The sequence below is a fragment of the Lepus europaeus genome, chromosome 17 (assembly GCF_033115175.1).
Source record: "Lepus europaeus isolate LE1 chromosome 17, mLepTim1.pri, whole genome shotgun sequence".
In the NCBI taxonomy this organism is placed as follows: Eukaryota; Metazoa; Chordata; class Mammalia; order Lagomorpha; family Leporidae; genus Lepus; species Lepus europaeus.
Window position 1 is genome coordinate 4,763,040 of NC_084843.1, and position 26,568 is coordinate 4,789,607.

At 54.6% G+C, this 26,568-nt stretch overlaps 1 protein-coding gene across 1 annotated transcript in view; it reads right to left on the reverse strand.

The window, feature by feature from the left end:
* The window catches only part of DOCK1 (dedicator of cytokinesis 1), a 491,536-nt gene that overhangs the window by 413,979 nt on the left and 50,989 nt on the right, over positions 1-26,568 (reverse strand). The window contains exons 2-7 of the mRNA XM_062215058.1: positions 24,622-24,705; positions 15,867-15,907; positions 13,197-13,252; positions 8,142-8,238; positions 5,490-5,638; positions 588-723 (exon numbers count right to left, since the gene is read on the reverse strand). Of these exons, the coding sequence (XP_062071042.1) occupies positions 588-723; positions 5,490-5,638; positions 8,142-8,238; positions 13,197-13,252; positions 15,867-15,907; positions 24,622-24,705 (563 nt within the window). The remainder of the gene's footprint in view (positions 1-587; positions 724-5,489; positions 5,639-8,141; positions 8,239-13,196; positions 13,253-15,866; positions 15,908-24,621; positions 24,706-26,568) is intronic.

Sequence of the window (26,568 nt, forward strand, 5' to 3'; positions counted from 1 at the left end):
CTGGCCTGAGACAGCAAAGCCGCGCGTGCCACTGCGTCCTGCTACTTCAAAGCGCGCATCCACTGAGATCCAGCACCCTGTGCGGCGGCCACAATTCCATAACAGCTCATACGCTGTATTCTCTCAACTTCCAGGGGCTCGTTCATTCCCTTCAGCGAATCCGGATGAGGATATGACATGAGGCCTGTTTAACTCTGCATTCCCTTCTGAGCCTAAACCCTCCAAGCCCAGCGCCATCTCACTCGCTCCACCCTCAGAACCTGGCAAACAGCAAACACTCACTCAACTATCAGATGGCAATCACTTGCTGAATATCTACCAAACAGACCATGTTGTTAACGGGCCCAGAAGATGATCAGTAAGACACCTGCTCCCTGGCCTCACAGAACCTAGAATACATCACACACACCACAGCAGAGGGGTAAGGGGGGTCCCCACTTCAGAGGGCACAAAGCTGACGTCGTCAGCACCCTGCCCTCTAAGGCGAGCCACCACACTGGGGCCTTCCTGAAATTCTCCTAATGGTGCGAACCGCTGATGAGGCACTGCGTCCCAACCACGGACGACACGATGCAGGCTGGACTTACTTTCTCTTCTTGCAACCGTTCCTCCACTTGCTTCGACGCAACCTCATGAGCTCTGAAGAGACTGATCGTGCTGGTTAGTTCTGGATCCAAAATGTTTCCATCTTCGTCTCTCACCACCAGGTCCAAATCAAGAATTCTAGAACGACAAGGAATCAGAACTTCACAGACACTGAGCCGCTGCTTAATTCTCTCACATAACTTCAGCCCCAGCACTAGCAGGTGAAAGGTCACGCGAAGTCAAGGTCACTCCCTAATACCAGGGGAGACAATCCAAAGAAGCCACTGTCTTTCATTCAAAAAGTATCACCTTGGGGGCATTTTATAAAGAACTTTTCTGGGGCTGGTACAGTGGCGCAGTAGGTTAATCCTCCACCTGTGGCACCGACATCCCATATGGGCGCGGATTCTAGTCCCGGCTGCTCCTCTTCCCATCCAGCTCTCTGCTATGGCCTAGGAAAGCAGTGGAAGATGGCCCAAGTGCTTGGGCCCCTGCACCCACATGGGAGACTGGGAAGAAGCTCCTGGCTCCTGGCTTCAGATCAGCACAGCTCCAGCCATTGCAGTCATGTAGGGAGTAAACCAGAAGATGGGAGACCTTTCTATCTCTCCCTCTCTGTCTGTAACTCTACCTCTCAAATCAGTAAAATCTTCAAAAAACAAAGAACTTTTCCTCAATTTTTTACTCCCACTGCGATCGCTCACATCGTCCTCCAATGAGAAACTGTCACAGTTCTACACGGCACAGTGAAATGTGTGATTACTGTGCAAAGCAGGGACAGCTGGAAGCACACACCGTGTACATTCACACACAGACGCAGTCACACACACACACGCTCACACTCACACACACACACAGGCTGGCTCTTGTGACACCACCCCTGGGCAGATGAGGGAGAGAAGCATGACTGGAGACACACCCAGCGCACAAGTCAGCTGGACACGGTCTGGCAGGGACCCCACGGGGTTTTCCGTATCCCTGGAGTCCGCTCTCATCCCTACACGAGGCCACTGGGACAATCTTCGGTGAAGACGTTCCCTTGTGTCTAGACCCGGAACATATGGACGGCATCCACGCTCACGTTAAGCAACTTCCTGGCCAGATGGCTAGACAGAGTAGCCCACTTAAAACACGGCAACACCTGCCTGCCGAGTTCGTGCCGTCTTGTCTGGGAGTCGTTCCTGGCGACACCCTCTCTGCGTCCCCAGATCCAACACGCGGTCAGGTGATTCCTATTCTGGAGAATGCCCACAGGCAGTGATGCTACAAACAGGAGCTGAGCCGGGGCGGGGTGCCTGGTTTTGATATGACCTGCAGCAAGGACCCACAGACGCCCAGCGCCCCACCGAGGGGGCGGGCCTCCTGCTGCTCCCCAGGCCCTGGAGGCTGGGATGTCTGACCACAGGCCAAGAGAAAGGCCTTTGAAGGAATGATGCATGCGGTTAGATGACGGCACGAGTGGAAACAGAAAGGTCACGTGCCCAGCCGCCCTGTGTCAGAGGAACCACAGCCTCCCCCTGCGGTCACAGGGACGTTCCACAGGCCAGGCCACAGCTCAGACGGCTTCCGTGTGGGCCTGGGCCGGGAGCCGGCACCTCTGGGGCAGCAATTCCCAACAGCTCATCTTTTCCTTTGGGTATCTGTGCCGCCATTCCCCTGGGCCTGCCAGCAGCAAGAGGGGACACGGCAGAGGCTCGGTGCCCTGCAGGAAACCAGCCCCCATGCTGCAAGGCTGCAGGTGGAACACCTCCCACTCCCACCTAAATACCCACCCCTGCACCTATGCCAGTATGGGCGGGGCCAATTCAGCTATGGGCAGGGTCAGTGCTGTGTGGGTGGCACTGCAGGTCCCTGGCATGAGGAAGGCCAGGCAGGCCTGGGGACACACAGGATGACGCTCTGCCAAGGAACACATGAGACACACGCCCTGTGCCAGGCTGCTGGGGACACTGTGCCATGTGACCTCACCCACGCCCCATCGGGAGATCTGACCACTCACCTACCAAAGAAGAGACCTACACTCAGAGAAGTTTAGGATCTTGCCCAACACCAAACGTCTACAACAGCCCCGAGCCCGGGCTCGGTGTCAGAACCGTGTCATGGCCCACTCTTCCCCACATGCCACACGCAAACCGTCACACCCGGTGGCCCGTCACAGCAAGCCACCTGCACGCCACTCTCAGCAGTGAGTGCCCAGCTGGCTCAACGCAGTCACAGCACGCCACTGGGGACCACCTCCACCGAGGCCTCCAGGACCCAAGGGGAGGGGGGAACTCCTCAGAACCTGCGGGCAGGCTCTGCACACGTCAGTGCGTCACTCTCTTTGGGGGAAGGGGGCGTCTATCTGAGTCTGTGTCTGGCATGTGTACCTGGGGTGTCTGTGGGTCAGTCTATGTGTCCCTGTGAGTAAGTCTGTCCATGTCTCTGTGTGTCCATGTATGACTGTGTATGTCTGCTTTGTGCGTGTTTGTGCCTTTGTGTATGTGTACACTGTATCTGTGTCTGTACATGTGTCTAGGTTGTATACGTGCATGTGTGTGTCCATGTCTGTGCGTGCATGTGTGTACATGTGTGTGTATTGTCTATGTGCATTTTCCTAGGGACATGTCCCATGACCTTCACCACTCCTCCAATCAGCTTTAGAATTAAAACACAGCAAGAACACATAAATAAAGACTGAAAAAGATGCAAACATTTTATCCTTATGAAATCCACCCATCTTAATAGCAAGCACTCAAGCTCATTGCATTTTGAATCACTTTTTTGTGAAGGAGCCACAAGGAGGTCATGCACAGAGCAGCAGAGACCCCTGAAGACCCCTGGGCACAAGCCCGGTTTAGTGAGAAATAATTTCATACCAGGTAGTAAATTATATTTGGAAACACTTCGTTCCTTATCTAAGTTACCCCATGACATAATGTAACTAGGCAACCTCCTGCAGCCAAACCCAGCAGGAAGTCTCCGAATTTAAGTTCAAAATATAACCCTCCTTAGAAATAAAAATCCAAAGGGCCAGGGCTGGGGCTCAGCAGGTTAAGCTGCCGTCTGCAGTGCTGGCATCCCATATGAGCTCCAATTAGAGTCTCAGCTGCTCCACTTCCCATCCAGTTCCCTGCTAATGTGCCTGGGAAAGCCGAGGAAGATGGCCCAAGTGCTTGGTCCCCTGCCCCCACATGGGAGATCTGGATGAAGCTCCTGGCTCCTGGGGCCTGGCCCAGCCATGGCTGTTGTGGCCATTTGGGGAGTGAATCAGCAGATGGAAGATCTTTGTCTTTCCCTCTCTCTCTCTTTATAATTCATTCAAATAAATAATCTTTAAAAACAAAGAAAGAAAGAAAATCCACACAAGAAGTTCGGCTGTTGTAAGAAGGCGGTCTTGGAACAAACATATCTAACATCGCGTACCCAGAAGTGCGCCCTTCACCCAAACTCCTTGTCCTGTAGCAGTAACCCAGGCCCTGCCGCCTGTTCCTGAGATTGTGCTAAGAAACCTTCCGCACTGCAAATGTGACGTTTCTAAGAAACAGGATCACGGATAATCCTGCTTTCCAGGAGGCTGTTCCTCAGCTCCCTGCACCCGAGCGGCTGGCACAGGCGTCTTCCCCTCTTGATGCCCACACTGCTATGTGTAAGATGAGGGCTCCAGAGCCAACAGCTTTGCAGTCTGCGGTCCAGCAAGGTCTAACTCCATTTTTACAAGCCAAGGATTCCAGCCAGCATCCTAGACGTCACAGACCAGGTTCCCAAGGAGCAGCTCTGAGGATTCTGTGTTTTGAAACTTCTCTAAGTGATTTCAATGTTGAAAGGCATTTGCAAACCATGTGATTGGGTAATTTTTAATAAAGCTTCTTTAGAGCTCTGATTCCATAAATAACCAAACAGCGACCATGCAGAACAGGACATAAGCTCATGTGGATTAAAGGGCCTGGTGGGGGCTGGTGTTGTGGCATCGCGGGTTAAGACACCAGAATCCCACATGGGCACAGATTTGTGTCCTGGCTGCTCAACTTCCAATCCAGCTCCCTGCTTATGGCCTGGGAAAGCAGCGGAAGATGACCCAAATGTTTGAGCCCCTGCACCTTCGTGGAAGATCTGGGTGAAGCTCTTGGCTCCTAGCTTCATCCTGGCCCAGCCCTGGCTGTTGCTGCCATCGGGGGAGTGAACTAGCAGATAGAAGATATCTCTCTCTCTTCTCTCCCCGCCCCATGTAACCCTGACTTTCAAATAAGTAAATATTTAAAAAAAGAAGAAGAAGAAGAACCTAGAAGAATTAGGGTCAGAGCACCCTGTTCCTTGCAGCATCAGAAACCACTTGCGCTCTCTGGAGCAGACAGCACGCTGTCACGAAAGGTACCGGAGCAGGCCCGGGCGGAGGCCTGCAGTAGATGGAGACGTTTGGGAGAGACCACTCTGTGGTGCAACTGAACTTAAATTTAGCCGCGCTGTGTTTCTGCTTGTCACGTCCAGCATGTCTGCCCTGGGGACAAGCCTCACAGGGACCTGAAACACCTGCTCCGGGTCTCAGAGCTTAGGGATTCCAAAGAAACCACACCAGCGGCAAGCCGACACTGGGAGCAGAAAGCAGAGGATCCTTGTGGAGGTGACCGCTGTGGCGTCCCGTCGGGGACGGTCGGCACGCCAGGCCAGCCTGCCCCGGCCTCACGGCCCTAGCACTAGCAGCACAAAGGAGAGGCGAGTATAGAGGGTGACTCAGGCAATGCCCCTGGTGCTCATGATCCAACAGAAAATGCCTCATCCTTTTCAAAATGAAAACCATGCCCTTATCTGGATGTTAGGAATCCTGCCTTCTGATACAACCTGATTTTGAGGTCCTGAGGGCTCATGGTAATGTCATTATATCGGATAACGTAAGCATGAAATCATCTTTTAAATAATAAACAAACCTGTTTCCATAATCGATTTTGGCCGTGACCTTCTTCTTGAGTTCTTTGAGCTCGTCCTGGGGCAGAGTTCCGGAAAGAATCTGGGATCGCCACTCGATGAGGTCGTAGATCATGTGTCGCACACTTCGAAACATCTCCCTGTTATCTTGCTAGATGGGGGCGGGGAGGGGGAAGCCAACTGTGAGGCTTTGGGTTTTAAACAGCACTGTGGAGATCATATCAACATACATAACTCATGTAGCACATGCACTGTGTCATGGGATTTCACTAGCATCAAAGCAAGCTGTTTGCAGCACCCGTCGGTACACATTTTGGGGAGGGTGGTTCCTAGAAAACACTACAATATTAAAAGAAGGAAAAAGCAATGTACCATCCCCAGGACGCCATCCATATAAGAGCATTGGAAGCAGAATCAAGAAATCAAGCCTGGCAGGAGCTGTGTGGCCCTCGGGCGCCACGTGTGTCTCTGAGCTCTGAGCAACCCTTACAGCTCCCTCAGCTTTTCTGAACCTGAGATCTGAACCTGAACCTGAGTCTGCTCCCCCTGCAGACCTCAGGAACCCTGTATCCTGGCCCTTCTCGACACCCTGAGAAAAGGAGCCCTGAACCCCACAGCTCACGCAGAGACCCACTGTGAGAGGCCAGCCTCCATGCACAGGCAACGGTGCGTCCGTGCAAATTAGACACAAAATCTACACCTGGGAGCATTTGCTCTGGATCCAGAAGGGCTGATGCTACAAAGGAAAATCAGTTTTACAACTGCAGAGTCCAGTTACCCAAGGAAAAGTCCCTGAGCAGTTCTTTCAACAAGAAATCCAGCTGGAGCCTAATTTGATGAAAACGTAACACTGTGGTACCTTTAGAAGGTGAAAAGGTGACTGGTGGTATTTCTTTAAAATAATTTCCCTCTACATACCTGAGTCTAGTACTTGGCTTAATTCTAGAAGCTTCTAAGATCCTCACCACCCACCCATCACACAGCATCCTAATAAGCATTTTTACATCCCATGAGCTATTCTTTATAATATTATCCTGATTTCAATGACTTCCATGAAAACTAAACACCCAGGGCTGGCACTGTGGCACAGTGGGTTAAGCCACCGCTTCCAGCATTGTCACTTCTGGTCAGAACGCCAATACCAGTCCCACCTGCTCTGTTTCCAATCCGGCTCCTTGCTAACATGGGAGACACAGATGGAGTTCCAGGCTCCTGGTTTCGACCTGGCCCAGCTCAGGCCACGGTGACCATTTGGGTAGACTAAACCAGTAGATCAAAGATCTCTTTCTCTGTCTCTTCCTCTCTCTATCATTCAAATAAAAATGAAATAAATTTTCTAAGAAACTTACATAGTCAAAAATTAATGATCTATTTTGCAAAATCATGTCCCTTTCCTTCTTACTAACAACACTTGCCATTTTCCTGAAGCTCTAGAAGTATGTAAAATCCTTAATATTTTGGTAAATTGCCTATAACCACAGAACAGAGCAAAAAAATCAAATAAAATATGACACCCATTTTCGGCTTGACTCGGCTTTGCACAAATCCAACCAGAAGCCCATCAGAGGCAAAGTGCAGTTGCGTAAAAGGACCAGGGTGACCGTGAGCAGTGCCTACGCCAGGGGCTGTGGTGAAAATCGTGTCCGCTGACACATTAGTCAGCATCCACTCCAGTTTGTTTTGTTGCCATATTTTTGTTTAAAAATTGCTAAGTTGAACATGAAACACCGACTTCAAAATTGCTCGGATTTACACAAAACATTCACGGCTAACTTTGCGCTTTTAGGTTTTTGAGTACATTTGATGAACAATTAGTGCAACCGCTTATTACTGTGCATTTATAGGAAACCACTGTATAATCAAAAACAACAGCAAGCAGCTGTGGGGCTCTAGGAAGTCTTCTATGCGCCCAAGAAATTAACACCCCGACTTCCTTCCCGAGCCCTTGCCTGCTGATAATAACATTAGCATATGAGAAATCAACACTCTGAATAGAAATACAGGCTTAACAAAAGGTAATCTTCAGCAAATATGAATTTATGTGCGAAGAAATGTCCTGGGGGAATAGGAAATGGGAGCTGTCAGAGCTTCCACCTCGCCGCATTAATGAGGCTTCGTCCACGATCAGGAGCACCGGACAGGTGCACACGAAGCCAGAATGTAAAAGCCGTCCCCGGCCCTGTTGCAATCACAATGAAACCGAGAGAGAGAGCTGGGCAGGCTTCCCTATAGAAGAGCTCTGCCTGCAATCGCATAGGCAAAAATATACGAATAAATAAACAAACAGCGACATCCAACAAAGCAGCACTGAGCCCTGTGTCAAAGCAGATTTCGGCGCCACCATCAAAACATCAGTGCTTAGGTGACATCGGTGTGGGCAGACGCCGGCACCTGCCTTCCAGCAACCGCATTTCTCTTCCTTATACAAGGCCAGGCAGACCCCACGGCCCCTTCCTTTACTGCCCACCTCGCTACAGTGAGCACAGTGACACCCCGACAAAGGCAGGTCCAAGGGCACTGGGAGCCCAAAAGAGGCCTGATTAACAATGCTGCTGTCTTTGCCCTCCTAGGCCTGTGTTCTAGAAGTTCTGCTGTTCGGGGAGGAAAAACCCCGCTCGGCTGGACACCACCATGCTGGAGCTAGAAGCCCTCACCACATAGAGCTGCCTCCAGATGGTGGACCACTCGCGGAGCGTCGTGGTGACTTCCTGGATGAGGGGGAGGTCTCCCGGGATGACCGTTTCATGTTGCCTGGAAGGAAGAAGGAGAAAAACGCGGCTGAGTCTGTGGCTCCGAGAACCGCGGCGTGTTGCACCTGGTAAGTCCCACAGGTAGGCCATACAGTTCCCTATTTAGGAAAGAATATTTTCAAGTGAGATTGCGTTCATGCGTATCGACAGACACATCTGTGCAGGACCAGCAATCTTTGCAGAGCGTGAGCGCAGCCACGCCTCAGCCTGCAGGACGTATCGCCCCAGTGTCGAGGTTCAGACACAGGAGAACGACACCCGGTGACAGCCTCAGAACGTCAAGGTCTGCAGGGGAGAGTGTATCTGTAATAGGTGCACCCATCACTCCTACACAAGCCATAAATTACGGCCCATCTGTGAGGCACTGAAACGCATGTCTGGGTTAAGGTTATTTTTACATCTCCATCAAGCACAGAATCCGCTCTGTGGTGCAGTTACCCTTGATGAAACGTGCGTGAGGTCACAGCTTTCCGATGTCTGTGGATTCTCGATCGGATCCCAAGACCCCGACCCTGACTGTCCTCTCACCCTCCTCCCTGCACCCCAAAAGCGTGACCCCGGACTTCTCGGCTGCGTGTCATCTACTTAGGCCTGGATTGGATCAAATCACCCGCTATTTTCTGGGCAGTCCTCTGGCTCGGGCACTTTGCAAAATACAACCGTTCTTTGTGACACCGGGCGAGACTGAATCTGCGGCTTTTCTCATTAGATTACCGGGCCCCAGAGGTCCGCCATGTGGCTAGCATGCAATGAAAGGTGCAGGTGCTCTGAGCTAAGTTTCCCCTACAGCTCTGGATTTGCAGGGGGCCTGGATCTAGGTGAGGGCCCCTGACTATGGATCACAACAGGAGTTCAGGCCTGCAATGATGCATGGATGGTGGGACTTCCAGACTCAGAGACCATGGAGTTGCCAAAAGAAACTCGTTCTCTCCAGGGGGCCCTGAACCAGGTACCTGAGGGAGGGGTATGTGCAAGACCTCCCCCAGAAATGCCATCCATAATCACCCTCTGATGGGACATCGGCAGGGTCCAGCCGGGGACAGAGCTTCCCAGCATGGACACTGATGGACACGAGGGCTGCTCCATCTGCGCAGAGCTAGCTGGGAGAAAGGCGTCGGCACTGGCGGCGGGAAGACGGCCATCGGCCCGAGCCGTTCTCCTCTCTGGATCCAGAGCTGCACAATGAGTGTGGCAGCTGCTTCCCACTCGCTTTCGGAAGCCTGGTGCTCGGTCAGGGCTGATGTCCCCCACGGAGAGGGCCTCCATGCACCCACCACAGCCTGCTCTCCAGTCTGGTTCCTTCTCACTTCCCTCCCTTTGGAAGCTCTGATCTGTCCCCTTGGTCTAAGGTGCCTCCTGGCATGCAGGTCCCTGGTCTCGCCTTACCTGCCAGGGACCAGGACTCTATACCCCTGACAAGGCCTGGCTGGGAGGGCTGTGGAAAGGACCCAGGGAAAGAGGGCCCCTGCAGCAGTGAAAGGGACACGGAGAGCTGAGTGGGCAGATGTCGGTCCCCACTGGACGGAAGGCCCAGGACAAGGAGATCTTCTGCACGTCACAGGGACTGCAATAGAAGGCAATGTGCTGGGGCCAACACTGTGCCATTGAGGCTTAAGCTGCTGCCTGCAGGGCTGGCATCCCACGTGGACACTGGCCCGCGTCCCGGCTGCTCCACTTCCAATCCAGCTCCCTGCTAGTGCTCCTGGGAAGGCAGCGGAGGATGGCCCAAGTCCTTGGGCTCCTGCACCCATGCGGGAGACCGGAGGAGGCTCTTGGCTTCAGCCTGGCCTAGCCCTAGCTTTTGCCACCATTCGGGGAGTGAACCAGCAGATGGAAGACTTCTCTCTGTGTGTCTCTCCCTCTCTCTCTCTAACTCTGCCTTTCAAATAAATAAATAAAGCTTTAAAAAAACAAAGAGCAGTGTGCTATGGACCTGAAAACTGCAGAGAACAGATTTTAAATGTCCTCACTGCAGATAAATAACTTTGGTAAGTGATAATATATACATATATATTTATTAAGTAGCTTGATTTAGTCATTCTGAAATGTATACATGCTTCAAGACATGTTCTGCAATATTTGTCCATTAAAAATAATACTTTTTTCTTTCTTTTTTTTTATTTGCCAGGTAGAGTTACAGACAGTGAGAGAGAGACAGAGAGAAAGGTCTTCCTTCTGTGATTCACCCCCAAAGGGCCACTACGGCCAGCGCTGCGCCGATCTGAAGCCAGGAGCCAGGTGCTTCCTCCTGGTCTCCCATGGGGTGCAGGGCCCAAGCACTTGGGCCATCCTCCACTGCCCTCCCAGGCCACAGCAGAGAGCTGGCCTGGAAGAGGAGCAACCAGAACTAGAACCTGGCACCCATATGGGATGCCGGTGCCGCAGGCAGAGGATTAACCAAGTGAGCCACAGTGCCCGCCCTAAAAATAATGTTTTTTTTTTTAAATGAAGACGAACGAGACAGAGCAGATGCTCAGCCAACAGCGGTGATTCTCACTAGCGACCTCACTCTGTGTTGTCCAGCCAGACACCAGGGTCAAGTCAGGGCCGGAGGTCTCAATGCCATGGTTACCCATAGAGAGGGAACAGCTGAAGCTGTGAGAGCAACAGAGGCCACACAACAGGGTGGGCAAAAGAGGGATCAGGTCAGGGGCTGGCACTGCAGCGTAGCGGGTAAAGTGATGCCAGCGTCCCACAGGGGCACGGGACGGCCCGAGTGTCTGGGCCCCTGCCACCCACGTGGGAGACCCAGAAGAGGCTCCTGGCTTTGAGGAATGAACCAGCTGATGGAAGATGTCTCTAACTCTTTCAAATAAATAAATAAATCTTTAAAAAAAAAAAAAAAAAAAAGCAGGATCAAGACAGAGGAGGAGAAAGCACGCCGAGAGCGGCAGGAAAGCAGACAGGGAAGGGCTGAGCAGCACCCAGGGTAACTGCAGAAGATGGCCAGGGGCTCGAGTGCGGGGAGGCCAGCGAGGTCCCCGTGCTGCAAGGCAGCCGTGGAGGGGAACACGGAGAAGACACCGCGAGTCTGGAGACAAGGCCGCCGGCCGCACGTCAGGAACGGGAACTGCTTTGGTTATGGGGACAAAGGTACAGCACGGGTGGCAACAGGCACACAGGAATAATTTGGGTGTCTGAGAGCGAGAGCAGGGCAGTGCCCAGGGAGGAGGAGGAGATGGAGGAGGAGAGACCCCAACAACAAGGGGCGCTGCAAGCTGGGAACACATCCAGGAGAGAAGGCCTAGGAGAGAGATGGGAAAAAGGAGGGCAGACAGGCAGCCGGGGTGGGGCTCCGCGGTGCAGGGGCCGCAGCAGGAGGGAGGGTGAGGCCCGTGGCTCTGCGAGAAGAGGTGGAACACCTGCCAGGCCTGCAGGCAGCAGGAGGGGCGATGAAGGTAGGGACCACTCCCGGGAGCCCAAGGCAAGAGCAAGGAAACAGCGCTGTTCCCTGCCCCATGTCAGGGCACGGGGAGACACAGGGAGACAGCCATCTGGCTGGGTGGCTACGGCGCCGCTGACTCAGCCAGAATAATCTCCACTCGCTCCTTGTTGTGCCTCGTAACTACTTTCTCACATCTTTTTCTTCTGCACACAGCAAAGTGCTGTTAAAAACTACTGATCATGGACAACCCGACCCGCAGAAGGACTCCGGGAGACAGGTGTAAAGGCATTCAATGCATCAGTCCTGCAGCTAGCTCTACAACAGGACAAGAGCTTCGAAACTTTTCCTCTTCCTTAAAACTTTGCATACAAAACATTTTATCTGTCTAAAAAAAAAAAAAAAACCCACATTGCAGGTCATCAGCGTTCATGCCTTGGAATTATTTCCGTTTTAATTATGCATCATAGAGCGACAGAGCCTGAACAGGCCTTTTCATATGTTAAAAGTACAGTGCTGGCAAAGGCAATTTTGTAATCAGCCAGAGATGTCATTATGCAGTAATCATATGATTAGTAATTTTATAATTTACATATTTAACTGAGTGTGAAGATGTAGCAGAGACAAAAAAAGAAAACACTTTAATGTTCCTTCTTCCAAGTTCACACCTGGCTATTCATTTGCTGTTCCTGCCTAAGGGTTCCTGTGCTACAAATGCCATTTTAATGATCTTATATATCAGTTTTAGGACCTCCAGGAAAAATACATCACCATCAGACAAAATCTAAGTTCACACCTGTCCCAACTTAACAACTGCTACTTCCCCCTAAACTCCATGTGTATCCACAGCCTATGGAAGCTTCCAGAAAAAAACAATGGGCTTGGGGGCCAGTGCTGTGGCATAGCAGGTGAAGCCGTCGCCTGTGGTGCCAGCATCCCATATGGGCGCTGGTTTGGGTTCTGGCTGCTCCACTTCCAATCCAGCTCTCTGCTGTGGCCTGGGAGGGCAGTGGAAGATGGCCCAAGTCCTTAGGCCCCTGCACTGCGTGGGAGACCCAGAAGAAACTCCTGGCTCCTGGCTTTGGATTGGTGCAGCTCTGGCCGTTGCAGCCAACTGGGGAGTGGGGAGTGGACCAGCAGATGGAGGACCTCTCTCTCTCTCTCTCTCTCCCTCTCCCTCTCCTTCTCTCTGCGTAACTCTTTCAAATAAATAAATAAATCTTTAAAAAAAAAAAAAAAGGACATTAAAGTAAAAAAGAAATAGCAATCACTTAAAAAAAAAAAAAAAAAGACTTGGAGCTGGGACACAGGGCAGGGGTGGGGGCCATGGGTCTCTGGCACAGGGGAGGGTCTTACAGAGACAGCACACAGCACCAAAGCCAACATTTTCCAAAACTGAACTCGGGACCAAGGAGAACAACCTTGGACTCTTGAGGTCAAAGCCACGCTGTGCACTACTCTGACTCACACCTGTCTCTCCCCAAAGCCCCCATCGATTCAGTCATTCACGTCCATGGTCATTAACCTCAGTATCACCATGCAGACAAGAGAGCACACCAAGGCCATACAAGACTTACCCTTTTCCTTCAACTATCGCTTCTTTAAGATGAATATACGAAGCAGGAAATATACCCTTGGTGGGGGTGGAGAAAAGAAAAGACAGTCATTTTTATTATCAACATGCAGAGTGGCGGCAAATCAAACAAGTGCCCCCAAACATGGGGCAGAGCAGGCTGGATCACTTTAGTTTTGCAAGCCTCACGCCATGCCGCACACACAACGTCAGATGTCACTGCTGTCAACTCAGTCTAGGGATGAGCTGGGGGAGAGGAGACCAATCACCTACAGAAGGGGCAGGAAGCACCTGGGCTCCGCAAGCCACACCTCTTTCCACTGCTGAGCAGGACACAGGCAGACCAGAGGCCCCCCAACGCCTCAGAAATTATTCTGGACGGAGGACTGACAGGTTCCCCTTTCGAAATGGCAAGACTGTCTCTGAAAGTGGGTGTAAACCGGCAGTCCTCACCTACGCACTGACCAGCTGGACCCACAGGGGCTCTCCCATAAATCTCGAGAGAGAGAGGGGCCAGCTGATACAATATGGAAAAATGGGCTGAATTCTGCCCAAACAGCACAACTTCTGGGGCCACAGTAGCCCAGACTGATATAATCTATGCACACCAGACCCCACAAACCCGTGCCCACAGGAGAGCCCACACCAGGAACCGCAGCATCGGGCATGGCTGTGAGGAGCCTGCAGGAGCTGCAGCCAGAGCTGTGGTCCTGGAATGGCCACTCGGCGAGGCGGGTAAGCCACTGCTTGGGAGGCCCGGATCCCACATCACACTGCTATTCCACTCCCACTCCTGCTTCCTGCTAATGCATCCTGGGAGGCGGCAGGTGAGGAGTTAGTACCTGTGTCCCCGCCACCCATGTGGAGACCAGGGTAAAGTTCTCCGCTCCTGGCTCTGGCCTGGCCCCGTTCTGCCCATTGAAGACATTTGGGAAGTGAACCAGGAGATAGGAGGTTTCTCTCTCCCCCACCTCTCCTCTCTAAAGAAAGTTATTTTTTTAAAAAAATGCTTTTTAGAGGTTGTGGTGCTGTTTGCTGAACAGGTCAAATGGCCCCCTTACTGCAGGGAAGCCAAGACAAGCACAGGAAAGGCACAGAATGGGCCCTGGGACTGGGACCTTGGCACAGCACAAGGCAGTGTGACACTCAATGCATGCAGCAGAGACCCACGGAGCAGCACCCCTGCAGCCCCAGGTGAGGTTCGTGATGAGCAACTTTGCCTGGGGCCATTCAGAGCAGCCCAGGTCAGCTGCACCTGTGTGAGGGTCTGTGTGAAGGAGGCTTCCGGGACACTGGGGGTCAGGACTCTCCGTCCTGCTCTGCTACTGTGGTGGCAGGGGGCTGGGGGGACAGGAGGGTGTGCTCGCAAAGCTGCAACCTCGCAAGGCTTCAGTGTCCTCGTGTGCCAAGGGGAAATGACCACGCCCCTCCCCAGCTCCACCGTGCCCGGGACTTGTCATGTCTGTGCACCCAGTGCAGGGCAATGCACACCCCGGTTCAAGGGGGCTCTCAGGAAGGGGAAACCAAGACCTAAACCAAGGATGCACCCAGGAAGGCAAACAGCACGGCTGCAGCTCGGCCCTGTTCAGGACGGGGGGGAGGGGGGCTGTCATTCCAGGATCCTGAGCTCTTTGGGACCCAACTGTGGCCTTCCCAGGTGAAGCTCTATGTTTCCAGAATGTTCTCTGGGTTGCCAAAGGGGAAATCAACATGTGAATAGAACTTGCTCACAGAAATCAAGTCCACCCCCCTCCTACTCACAATCTCTTGCCCAAACCTCAAGGTTGCAGGTCCCCGGATGTGGACGACTACAGCCCGGTCTGATCCAGGCAGGCCCCTTCTCAACAGTGCCTCCCACACTGGGACATGGATGTGACTGCCCACGGGGCCAACTGGGCCCTTCACAGGCCACGTGAGCTGACCGGCCCAGCCTGGCTCAGGCCCGGGGAAGGCAGAGCAGGGAGGCCCCAGTGCCAGAGCCACAAGACTCTAGAAGCCTCATTAAAGGCTTCGGCCGCGGTCACGAGTCCATCCCAACAGGAGATAATGAGAAGCAAATTTAAGACGCAGAAGTAAAATGAACCATCTGTCAAGCATAATTAGATATTAAAACGGGTGGGCTAACGTGGACTGCCTAACCACAACCTAGAATGGAAGCGACTTCAAAATCCTGGCAGCACAGGACAGCGCAGAAGCACCATAATCCGGCCTGGGGCGTGTCCACCGCAGTGTCCCCGGGGAAATGACCAGTCTCCGTTTCAGAAAGTCCCACAGCCACACACGCACACTGCACTGGGAGAGCCCAAGTCAGCCTCAGCCGTGCAGAAGGTTCCAGGAAGGGGGATGAGCGGGCACGAGCTGGGCACTCGTTTGTCATCGGGGACGAGGCACCAAGGAAACTGAGCAGAACCCTTCTCCCTGGAAGTCCCTGAGCCCGGAAGATTCCACCAGGCAGGACCACAGGCCAGCACACGTCACAACTCACCATTCACGCCACCACTCCCACGTCCACATACCGTGCGAAGAGATCAACTCGAAGCAGTTCACGTTTGAACACGGATTTGTTTTTTAATTCACAGAAAGAGATATATAAGCAAAACACTGAACCCAAACGAGATGGAATCGATTTCCTCTCACGGCTTGATGCATGCACTGTGTTAATGGAAGCACTTACCTTCTTAGACTTCTTCCTCAAGGTGTAACCTCTGTACCACCCTAAAAAAGGCAAAGTCGAGAGTCAGTACACGGCTGACACGGGCCCACGCTCAGGACACGGCTGACACGGGCCCACGCTCAGTACACGGCTGACACAGGCCCACGCTCAGTACACGGCTGACACGGGCCCACGCTCAGTACACGGCTGACACGGGCCCACGCTCAGTACACGGCTGACACAGGCCCACGCTCAGTACACGGCTGACACAGGCCCCACGCTCAGTACATGGCTGACACGGGCCCATGCTCAGTACACGGCTGACACGGGCCCCACGCTCAGTACACGGCTGACACGGGCCCATGCTCAGTACACGGCTGACACAAGCCCCTACGCTCAGTACATGGGCTGACATGGGCCCACGCTCAGTACACGGCTGACACGGGCCCCACGCTCAGGACACGGCTGACACGGGCCCACGCTCAGTACACGGCTGACACAGGCCCCACGCTCAGGACACGGCTGATACAGGCCCCATGCTCAGTACACGGCTGACACGGGCCCCACGCTCAGTACACGGCTGACACGGGCCCACGCTCAGGACACGGCTGACACGGGCCCACGCTCAGTACACGGCTGACACAGGCCCACGCTCAGTACACGGCTGACACAGGCCCCACGCTCAGTACACGGCTGACACAGGCCCCACGCTCAGTACATGGCTGATACAGGCCCCATGCTCAGTACACGGCTGACACGGGCCCCACGCTCAGTACACGGCTGACACGGGCCCACGCTCAGTACACGGCTGACACAGGCCCACGCTCAGTACACGGCTGACACGGGCCCACGCTCAGTACACGGCTGACACGGGCCCCACGCTCAGTACACGGCTGACACAGGCCCACGCTCAGTACACGGCTGACACGGGCCCACGCTCTGTACAAGGGCTGACACGGGCCCACGCTCAATACATGGGCTGACACGGGCCCACACTCAACACATAGGCTGATACGGGCCCACGCTCTGTACAAGGGCTGACATGGGCCCCATGCTTAGTACATGGACTGACATGGGCCCCAATGCTCAGTACAGGGCTGACACAGACCCCACACTCAGTACACAGGCTGACACGGGCCCCAGCCGCCCTCACACTCAGCACACGGGCTGACACGGGCCCCAGCCGCCCTCACACTCAGTACACAGGCTGACACGGGCCCCAGCCGCCCTCACACTCAGCACACGGGCTGACACGGGCCCCAGCCGCCCACACTCAGCACTCGGGCTGACACAGGCCCCAGCCGCCCTCACACTCAGCACACAGGCTGACACGGGCCCACGCTCAGTACACGGCTGACACGGGCCCACGCTCTATACAAGGGCTGACACGGGCCCATGCTCAGTACACGGCTGACACGGGCCCACGCTCTGTACAAGGGCTGACACGGGCCCACGCTCAGTACACGGCTGACACGGGCCCACGCTCTGTACAAGGGCTGACACGGGCCCATGCTCAGTACACGGCTGACACGGGCCCACGCTCTGTACAAGGGCTGACACGGGCCCACACTCAGTACACGGCTGACACGGGCCCACGCTCAGTACACGGCTGACACAGGCCCCACGCTCAGGACACGGCTGATACAGGCCCCACGCTCAGTACACGGCTGACACAGGCCCCACGCTCAGTACAGGGCTGACACGGGCCCACGCTCAATACACGGCTGACACGGGCCCACGCTCTGTACAAGGGCTGACACGGGCCCACGCTCAATACATGGGCTGACACGGGCCCACACTCAACACATAGGCTGATACGGGCCCACGCTCTGTACAAGGGCTGACATGGGCCCCATGCTTAATACATGGACTGACATGGGCCCCAATGCTCAGTACAGGGCTGACACAGACCCCACACTCAGTACACAGGCTGACACGGGCCCCAGCCGCCCTCACACTCAGTACACAGGCTGACACGGGCCCCAGCCGCCCTCACACTCAGCACACGGGCTGACACGGGCCCCAGCCGCCCACACTCAGCACTCGGGCTGACACGGGCCCCAGCCGCCCTCACACTGAGTACACAGGCTGACAGGGGCCCCCAGCCACCCCTCACACTGGGTACATAAGCTGACACGGCCCCATACTCAGTACATGGACTGACACAGGCCCCCAGCCGCCCTCACACTCAGCACATGGGCTGACATGGGCCCCAGCCGCCCTCACACTCAGCACACGGGCTGACACGGGCCCCCAGCCGCCCTCACACTCATCACACGGGCTGACACGGGCCCCCAGCCGCCCTCACACTCAGCACATGGGCTGACACGGGCCCCCAGCCGCCCTCACACTCAGCACATGGGCTGACACGGGCCCCCAGCCGCCCTCACACTCAGCACATGGGCTGACACGGGCCCCCAGCCACCCACACTCAGCACTCGGGCTGACACAGGCCCCAGCCGCCCTCACACTCAGCACACGGGCTGACACAGGCCCCCAGCCACCCTCACACTCAGCACACGGGCTGACACGGGCCCCAGCCGCCCTCACACTCAGCACACGGGCTGACACGGGCCCCCAGCCGCCCTCACACTCAGCACACGGGCTGACACGGGCCCCCAGCCGCCCTCACACTCAGCACACGGGCTGACACGGGCCCCAGCCGCCCACACTCAGCACTCGGGCTGACACAGGCCCCAGCCGCCCTCACACTCAGCACATGGGCTGACACGGGCCCCCAGCCACCCTCACACTCAGCACACGGGCTGACACGGGCCCCAGCCGCCCTCACACTCAGCACACGGGCTGACACGGGCCCCCAGCCACCCTCACACTCAGCACACGGGCTGACACGGGCCCCAGCCGCCCTCACACTCAGCACACAGGCTGACACGGGCCCCAGCCGCCCCTTCATGCCATGGGGACCTCAGTGCTCTGCAGAAGCAGGGAAGTGGCTCTGTCACAGAAGCCCGCAGCCCTAACACTGCGGGGTACCTTGTGGGGGTCATACAGGGCACTCAAACCCTTGCTGGACAAGGCTTGGCAGCCCAGGGCCTTCGCCGCCCAGCCCTCCCCACGTGCGGCCCGGGCCCTCCCCAGCAGCCATCTGAAGCTGAGAGGCACACACCCCAACCACACAGGGCAGGCACTGGCAAAGCTGTCTCCTAAGTCTCCCTGGGCCTGCTGGGATGAGGTCTCTCCTGCTGCCCCAGACAGAAAACCTACTGAGGGCAAACTTCCTACCCGGGATGGCCCAGCCTCAGAGAGAGATTCAGTGGCAGAGACTCCACCCTGCACAGGAAGCTCCGGGCCCGCCCACCCCCTCGGGGCCTGGCCAGGACTCAATTTCCCATCCCACCTGGTGGTGAGGGAAGAAGAGCAGCCTGGGCAGAGGGGAGACACAGAGCTGTCAGCATGCAGTAACTGCTGAGGGAAGAGGCCCCTCTGTGACTCGGGCCTGACCACAGCCTTGGCAGCTGCCAGCAGCCTGATGGAAACTCGTCCCTGCCAACGTCCGGGGGTCCACAGCCAGCACCCAGCATCACCTCATCCCAAACATCTGGGGTCTCTGGGCTTTTTATTGTTATTATTTATTGTCATTCTATTAGAAAGGCAGGAAAGCAGAGACAGACAAAGAGAGTGAGATCGTCCATCGGCTGGTCACTCCTCAAATGCCTGTGACAGCCAGGGCTGGGCCAGACTGAAGCCAGGAGCCTGGAATTCAATCTGGGTCCCCCACGTGGGTGGCAGGGACCCAGGCACTTGGGCCATCATCTGCTGCCTCCCAATATGCGTATCAGCAGGGAGCTGGACTCAAATGCAGGTGCTCCAATAGGGGGTGTGGGCAGCCCAGGCAGGGTCTCCACTGCCGTGTCCAAGGCCTACACCGAGCCAGTGCCAGCCGGCTTCGAGAAAGCCAACCGAAAGCTCACAGGCAAATCCTGACTCTGCTCCATGAAGAGTTAAGGAGAGCACTGGAAAGTGACAGCTGAGAGAGAAAACAAAGAGTGGCTTTTTGTATAGAAGTGAAACCTCAGAAACTGGGGTATATATCAGAGAGAGAGACAGACAGACAGACAGAGACAGAGAGACAGAGACAGAGAGAGAGAGGGAGACAGACAGAGAGAGACAGAGAGAGAGAGGGAGACAGAAAGAGAGAGACAGACTGAGACAGAGAGAGACAGAGAGAGAGACTGAGACAGAGAGAGAGAGGGAGACAGAGACAGAGAGAGAGACTGAGACAGAGAGAGACAGACAGAGAGAGGGAGACAGAAAGAGAGAGACAGACTGAGACAGAGAGAGACAGAGAGAGAGAGAGAGAGAGAGAGAGGACTGGCAAGCTGAAACTGAGATGAAAGTGGGCTGGTGCTGCACCAGCTGGCCCCCAGCCCTGCCAAAAAGGCAGAGGGGAAGAAGATGACCGTGAAGCAGAAGGTGATGGTGCTACATGAGCAACATCGAAGCCTGCACTGTTGCACAGCGGGTTCAGCCACAGCCCATGAAGCCCACATTTCGTATGAGTGCTGGAGCGAGCCCCAGCTGCTCTGCTTCCAATCCAGCTTCCTGCTTGTGCACCAGCAAAGGCAGCAAATGATGGTCACGTCCTTGGGTCCCTGCCCCCTATGGAGACCCAGATGAATTTCCAAAGTCCTGGCTTTGGCCTGGCCCAGCCTTGGCCATTTCAGCCGTTTGGGGGAGGGGAACCTGGATGGACGCTCTCTCTGACCCTTTTTCTTTTCAAATAAATAATTTTTTTTAAATGAGCAACATCCTCAAGGAATTATTAAACAGATGTTCTCAGAACACTAAGAAAAGACCGGAACTCCAGCAGCCTTGCAAAGGGTGAGCTGAGCCCCAGTCACAGCCCAGTGAATCATTCGCCTTCTTTGAACTGAACAGACCGATCGGGAGCACAACAGAGAGGCTGTCTCCTGGTAGCCACAGAGAAGACCCTGGCCCAGAACCGGCGCACAGACAGTGCCGTGGGAAAAGCAAAGGCCCATGGAAGAGTCGCCTGGAAGCTGCATTTACCCAGCTTAAAGGGCCAGCCTTCATCCTACCAGTGTAGCCTTCCTGTCTCTTCCTTCTCTGAAGCTGACCAAGGGTTAATGTCTGGGACCACGCACAGAAATACTGCAAAGAGACAAGGAAAAGACAGCCGAGTCAACACACGCGCCAAGTTCACAAACGATGGAGAGAGCAGCCCCCAAAGGATGACACGGCTGTGAAGAGACGCTCACCAGAGAAATGAAAGCTTAAAACCCAGCCTCGCTGCACACGGAGCAACAGCGGCCGAAATGGGCCCGCGACAGGATGCCGTGGCCTGGGGCACTGGCAGCGGAGTGTGGACGGCAGCTAGCAGTGGGGCGCGCAGCCTCTGCTCACCCCGCATCACAGCCCCCGCAGAGACCCGGCCACCCACCCCCTCCCGGGAACAAAGCCCAGAGACATCTGACAGCCTGGGCAGAGCGAGGCCTGCAGAGCGGGGACATGACGCACACGCGGCACAGCCCGGCGTGACAGGAAGGGGAGCCCCTCGGGGTGCCCACGACAGGGAGGGCAGCTGGGGGGAGGTGGGATGCGCACACGCGGGGCAGTCAGAGGCACAGGCTAAGCAGATGGGGGTGACAGGAGTGCACTCCAAAGTTCACTGCCGCACACAGAATGAGCACCATAAGCTAACAACTCCAGCACACAGCAAAAGTAGCCCCACGCCAGGCAGTGCAGGCACACTGCAAGGCAGAGTCCACCGGACACCAGCAGAGGGGCAGGGCTAAAAGGCCAGCAGGTTCGCTTTAGTTAATGTTCACAGAGGGCAGCTTCTCTTGTCAACAGCGAAAGGAACACCTTTGGGTTTCCTCCCCCAGACTTGGTTGCAAGCATTGCTCCTCCAACGAAGTGAGCCAGAGCGCCCTGGGCAGCACAAACGCAGCCAACAGCCCGGACCCCGTGTGCCCTCGTGAGCTCACCGACTGCCAGGTCCCTCCGACAGGCAGGGATCAAACGACAAACCAGGCCACATAACTGAAGTACGGAGGAAACAGGAGGTCAGGGCGGGGACTGAGGGCACATCGGGGCCAAGGGGGGATGCGGCTGGGTGGAGAGTCACAACAGGCTGGCTACGTCCCCCAGGCAGGGCTTGTAGCTGACCAACCTGCCCCAAACAAGAAACAGCCACGCAGGCACAGGCACGGTCCCTGAACGCAGCAAGAGCTTGGTGCGGCCTGGGAGACGGGCAGTCAAGGCGTGACGCAGGCCAGCACGTCCTGACCCCTTTCAAAGCTGTGGATCAACTGAGCTCAGCTGTCTGGGCCGAAGCACGGGATTAACCTCATCTTTGTGCGATGGCTGCAGCTTCCCCCAGGTGCAGCACTCGGCCCACGGGGACCCTAACGGAGAGGAGGACACAGCAGACAGCCCCTGATGGCACCCCGTGGCACCCCCATGGCCACAGCGGCTCTTGCCTGACTGCCGTTGGGCTGACCTGGACACTGCTGGCCATGAGTCCCTTCCACGCTACGCCCACCTGCAGAGTGACTTGGACATCTCCTTCTCTTCACTCGATGCTCTGGACCCCTCATGAGCCCCAGAGAGACAACAGCCGTAACTCAAGGGTAAACTGGTTGTCCGAACCATAAAGGCTGACAGCCTAGAAACCCTACTTCTGGAGCAAGCTCAGTAGATTCCGAACACAAACCCTGGAGAAGGAAGGCAAACCTGACCAAGGGGAAAATTTTCTTACAGCCCGAGGTAGGGAGGGAAGAAAGAAAATGCCAAGTTCCAAGAAAACCGTGAAACTTAGAGCGGGGTGAGGAGGCCGGGAAATGATGGAAGGTCGTGACCCCCCTGTGCCTGACGACAAGAAAAGCCACCAGGATCCCCCAAAGTTGAAACTACTTCCCGGGTGCCCTTCTCTGCTAGGATGCTGATTAAAATCCAAAAAGTGAGTTGTCTAGGAAGAAGACCTCATTTTATGCTAAAGAGTCTTTGCAAAGACTGAAATATGTTCACCAAAATCTTGGAAGACTAACTGGGAAACTAAAGAACTTCCTTCATCAGGATGCCGGCCAAGACGTCAAAGGCCAACTATGAAAGCTTCCCAAAGGGCACAGGACAAGGGCCAGGGATGGCCTGAGGACCGCACTGCTTAAAGAGCCCCTTCTTCTCGGGAAACCTCTAACTCCCCGGGAATGACGGCACCGCCCAGGGTTTATTCGCCAGGCTTTCCGCTTCAACTAACCGGAGGCAAATATGAAAAAGACATAAGAGCAATTTCCCTTCATCAGAAAAGCGTCGGAGACGGGCGGCTTGCTCCTTAACCTCTACTTCACTTGTCTGTTTCCCGCAGCCACGGGCACTACGTCCCGAGAGGAGATAAGGAAATCCCACTGTCAGCTGAAAAACTGAAAACAAGCAGAAGGCGCCCGTCACGAGCCCTCGCCCACTAAGGACTGGCCATGCTTTGCAGCTACAGCTGCTCCTGGGCAGAGGCCGACTGGGTGTCGGGTAGTTCACTGGGAAAACAGTGTACATGCAAGGGAATTCTGGGTCAGCATGCATCGGACGAGCCCTGACCACGCGGGACACCGGGGACACAGCCTGCGGGCCACTCACTCCTGGCAAGGCACCTCGCAGAGATGGAGCTGAGAGTCCAGGCCCCTGACTGCTGTGCGGGGTCCACAGTCTCCTCTCCCACTTGGAAGTCTTCAGCTATGCACAGCCCGAAAGCTGCACGTCTTAATCAGCTGCTTCTTCAGAGGAGATGTGGGCATCACCCCGGCGAGCAGGAAACAAAGCCAAAAACAAGAAAGCATGATCTTACAAGACCTGCCGAACTGAGCAGCCTAAAAAGCCAAGTGTGCCACGGCTTCCTCCCTGCGCAGCCGTAACTATGGCACGAAGCCAGACACGGCTCCCTCAAGTCACCCGCAGGACGCCATGCCGGCTACGTGGGAGGCAAGGACGCTGGGCACCACTGCCGTCCACAACATTCCTGTTGGATAATCCTAACAATCGCTGCACGGGACCACATCCCGAATAACGCGACAATCTGCTCGCCCCTAAGAAATCGGGGATCGTAGATTATTTTTAAAACAGAAAGAAAATAAGAAATCATTGTGTGGCTCCTTGGAGACATGCTAACAGATCTAAGTGTCGGTATTAAAAAAAAACTCACAACACACATCGGACTCATCCAAACAATGACCTGGACACTAAAAGATCTGTCTTCAGTGTGGATAACATCCAGTGGCCAGCTATCCACAGTCAAGCCTTACATCAACCTGCAAAATAAGGAGCCAAGGAGTCTCTTTCTGGAGGTTAAAAATGGAAGAATTGAGTTTTCATTCATCTTCTAGGATACCTGTGTTTCCCTAACACGGTACTGCACCGCCCAAGAGGCATGGGAAAGTGGGCCCACTGCCCAGCTGAACAATAGCACAATGCATTCAGACTGGGGGCCAGCACTGTGGCCTAGTGGGTAAATCTGCCCACTGCAATGCCAGCATCCCATATGTGCACTGGTTCAAGTCCAGGCTGCTCCACTTCCAATCCAGCTGCCTACTATTGACCTGGGAAAAGTAGCAGAAGATGCCCAAGTGCTTGGGCCCCTGGCACCCAAGACCAGGATGAAGCTCCTGGCTCCTGGCTTGTGTCTGGCCCAGCACTGGCCACTGCAGCCATGTAGGGAATGGACCGGTCTCTGTCTCTCTCTCTCTCATTCTCTAACACCACATTTCAAGATACATGAATAAATCATAAAAAAATGCATACACACCTTCGTAAGTCTCCAAGATGTGCACTGTGTCTCCTATTTGCAGGGAAAGTTCATCTGCTCCCCTGGCATCGTAGTTGTAAAAAGCTGTGGAGAAGAAAAGGAAAAACACATTAATAGCGGCAGAAGTGCCCGTGCTGGGTGATTTCTGCTTACTTAGAATGTTGCTTGCTTTCAGTATTGAAAAAAAAAAAAAAGGCTTTGCGGGGCTCACCCTCTCCAATACCCACAAAAGCAGTCTTTTCCTTGAGAGAGACATAAAAAGCCACTCTCCTGAACAGCAGAAATTCCTAACAATCCAAAACACCAGACGTCCATAGCAATTACTTCATCGTGGTACAATAGATAACATAAAACTTGCCACTTTCACCATTTACAAGCAAATAACTCAGTGACAGCAATTGTATCCTCAATGACGTGCAACCCTCACCCCACCTAGTTCCAAAACTTTGCATCACTCCGCATGGAAGCCCTGTGCTGGCTGGGCCCGAATCCCCGGCAACGTCTCCTCCACTGCCTGTCCCTGTGAACGCGCTGCTGCAGGAACCTGACAGAAGTGGAACTGGACCGTCTCTGTCCTTCCGTGTCCAACCCCATCACTTAGAGAAATGTCCCCCCGCAGGGCCCAGTTGCACCACAGTCACAGCACCACTCTGCTCAGGCCTGAAGAGCCTACAAAACACAGGACACTGAAGACCTTCTTAACAGCGTTTTAATCGCCACTTCATTTGAGATCTTTTCTTTCCACTATAGATTTTATTTCTCGTGAACTAATAGCACATGAACTGAATATTCTTTTGAACCAAACTGATTCGAAAAAACTGTCATGTGACCAATTGTTGATAATAAGCCAAGAGACTTCATTACAATCACAGTAGATAAATATACGTCCAACATCAAAAAGAAATCCTCCAAACTGACAGCGACGCCCAACAATGTCTAAAATCCCCAGTGTTTGTCCTGATACACAGCTCTTCCTGGAAAAGGTTGTGCATCTCTGAAATAAGCACATTGGAAGTTCTTCCCTGAAATTCAATCATACTCAGATCAAACATCACTGTCACAAAGGAAACGGACGAGGTGTTTACAGCCCCAGGTATCTAGCTTGCCCACGCCCTACGCGATCGATTGTACCTGAAAGATCCCAGCCTTCGGTGTGCACTCCTCTGCAAAACCCCCAAACTTCTCACCCCAACATCCCACGCCCACCAGCAGGACGAGGATGGGCTCAGGTCACACCCTGGTCAGGCTCCCTCACCTTACCCCGCGCAAACTCCCCCAGCAAGTGTGGCGGGCCACCTCCACCTGGGACACCCTATCCCACCTCCTTCCGGCCACACTGCCTTGCCTGGGCCCTGCTTCCCACAGGAGGAAAGGAGTCAGCCTGCCCATGCCCGTGCACAGGGCTTCACCCTGCCTTGGCCACGGGACCTCCCAGAGACAGAGCCTTGTCAAGAAAGCCAGGCCCACGGGTGTGTCTGCTCTTCCAACTCTTTGTCCAAACATGCCCCACACCACCATGAACATAAGCCTTTTGCATCATTATGTAGAGAAGCCAGTCTGATGACAGGTGTGTGTGTGTGTGTGTGTGTGAAGACGTCCCCACGAAAGGAAAAACTATCAGAGAGCAGGAGGCCACACACTTTCCCATCATTCACGCCGGCACCGCCAAGGACAAGCAGCTGCTTGGCGGAACAAGGGGTGGCCTTGACAAACCAGAGTGGCCTGAAGCGTCTCAGGTTGGCAGAGAATCTCAAATCTCAGGCCACACAGCCTCCACGTGCTCTGGGAAGCTGGACCAAGGAGGCCCCAGCCTGACCGCCTGGACGGTCTCTCCATCTTCGGTTTCTCAATCTGTAAAACAAGGACAGTGATACCTGCCTCCCAGAGCTGTGTGTGCACATTTTAGACTTCTATCCATTTACTTAGAGAGACAGAGAATCTCCCCAC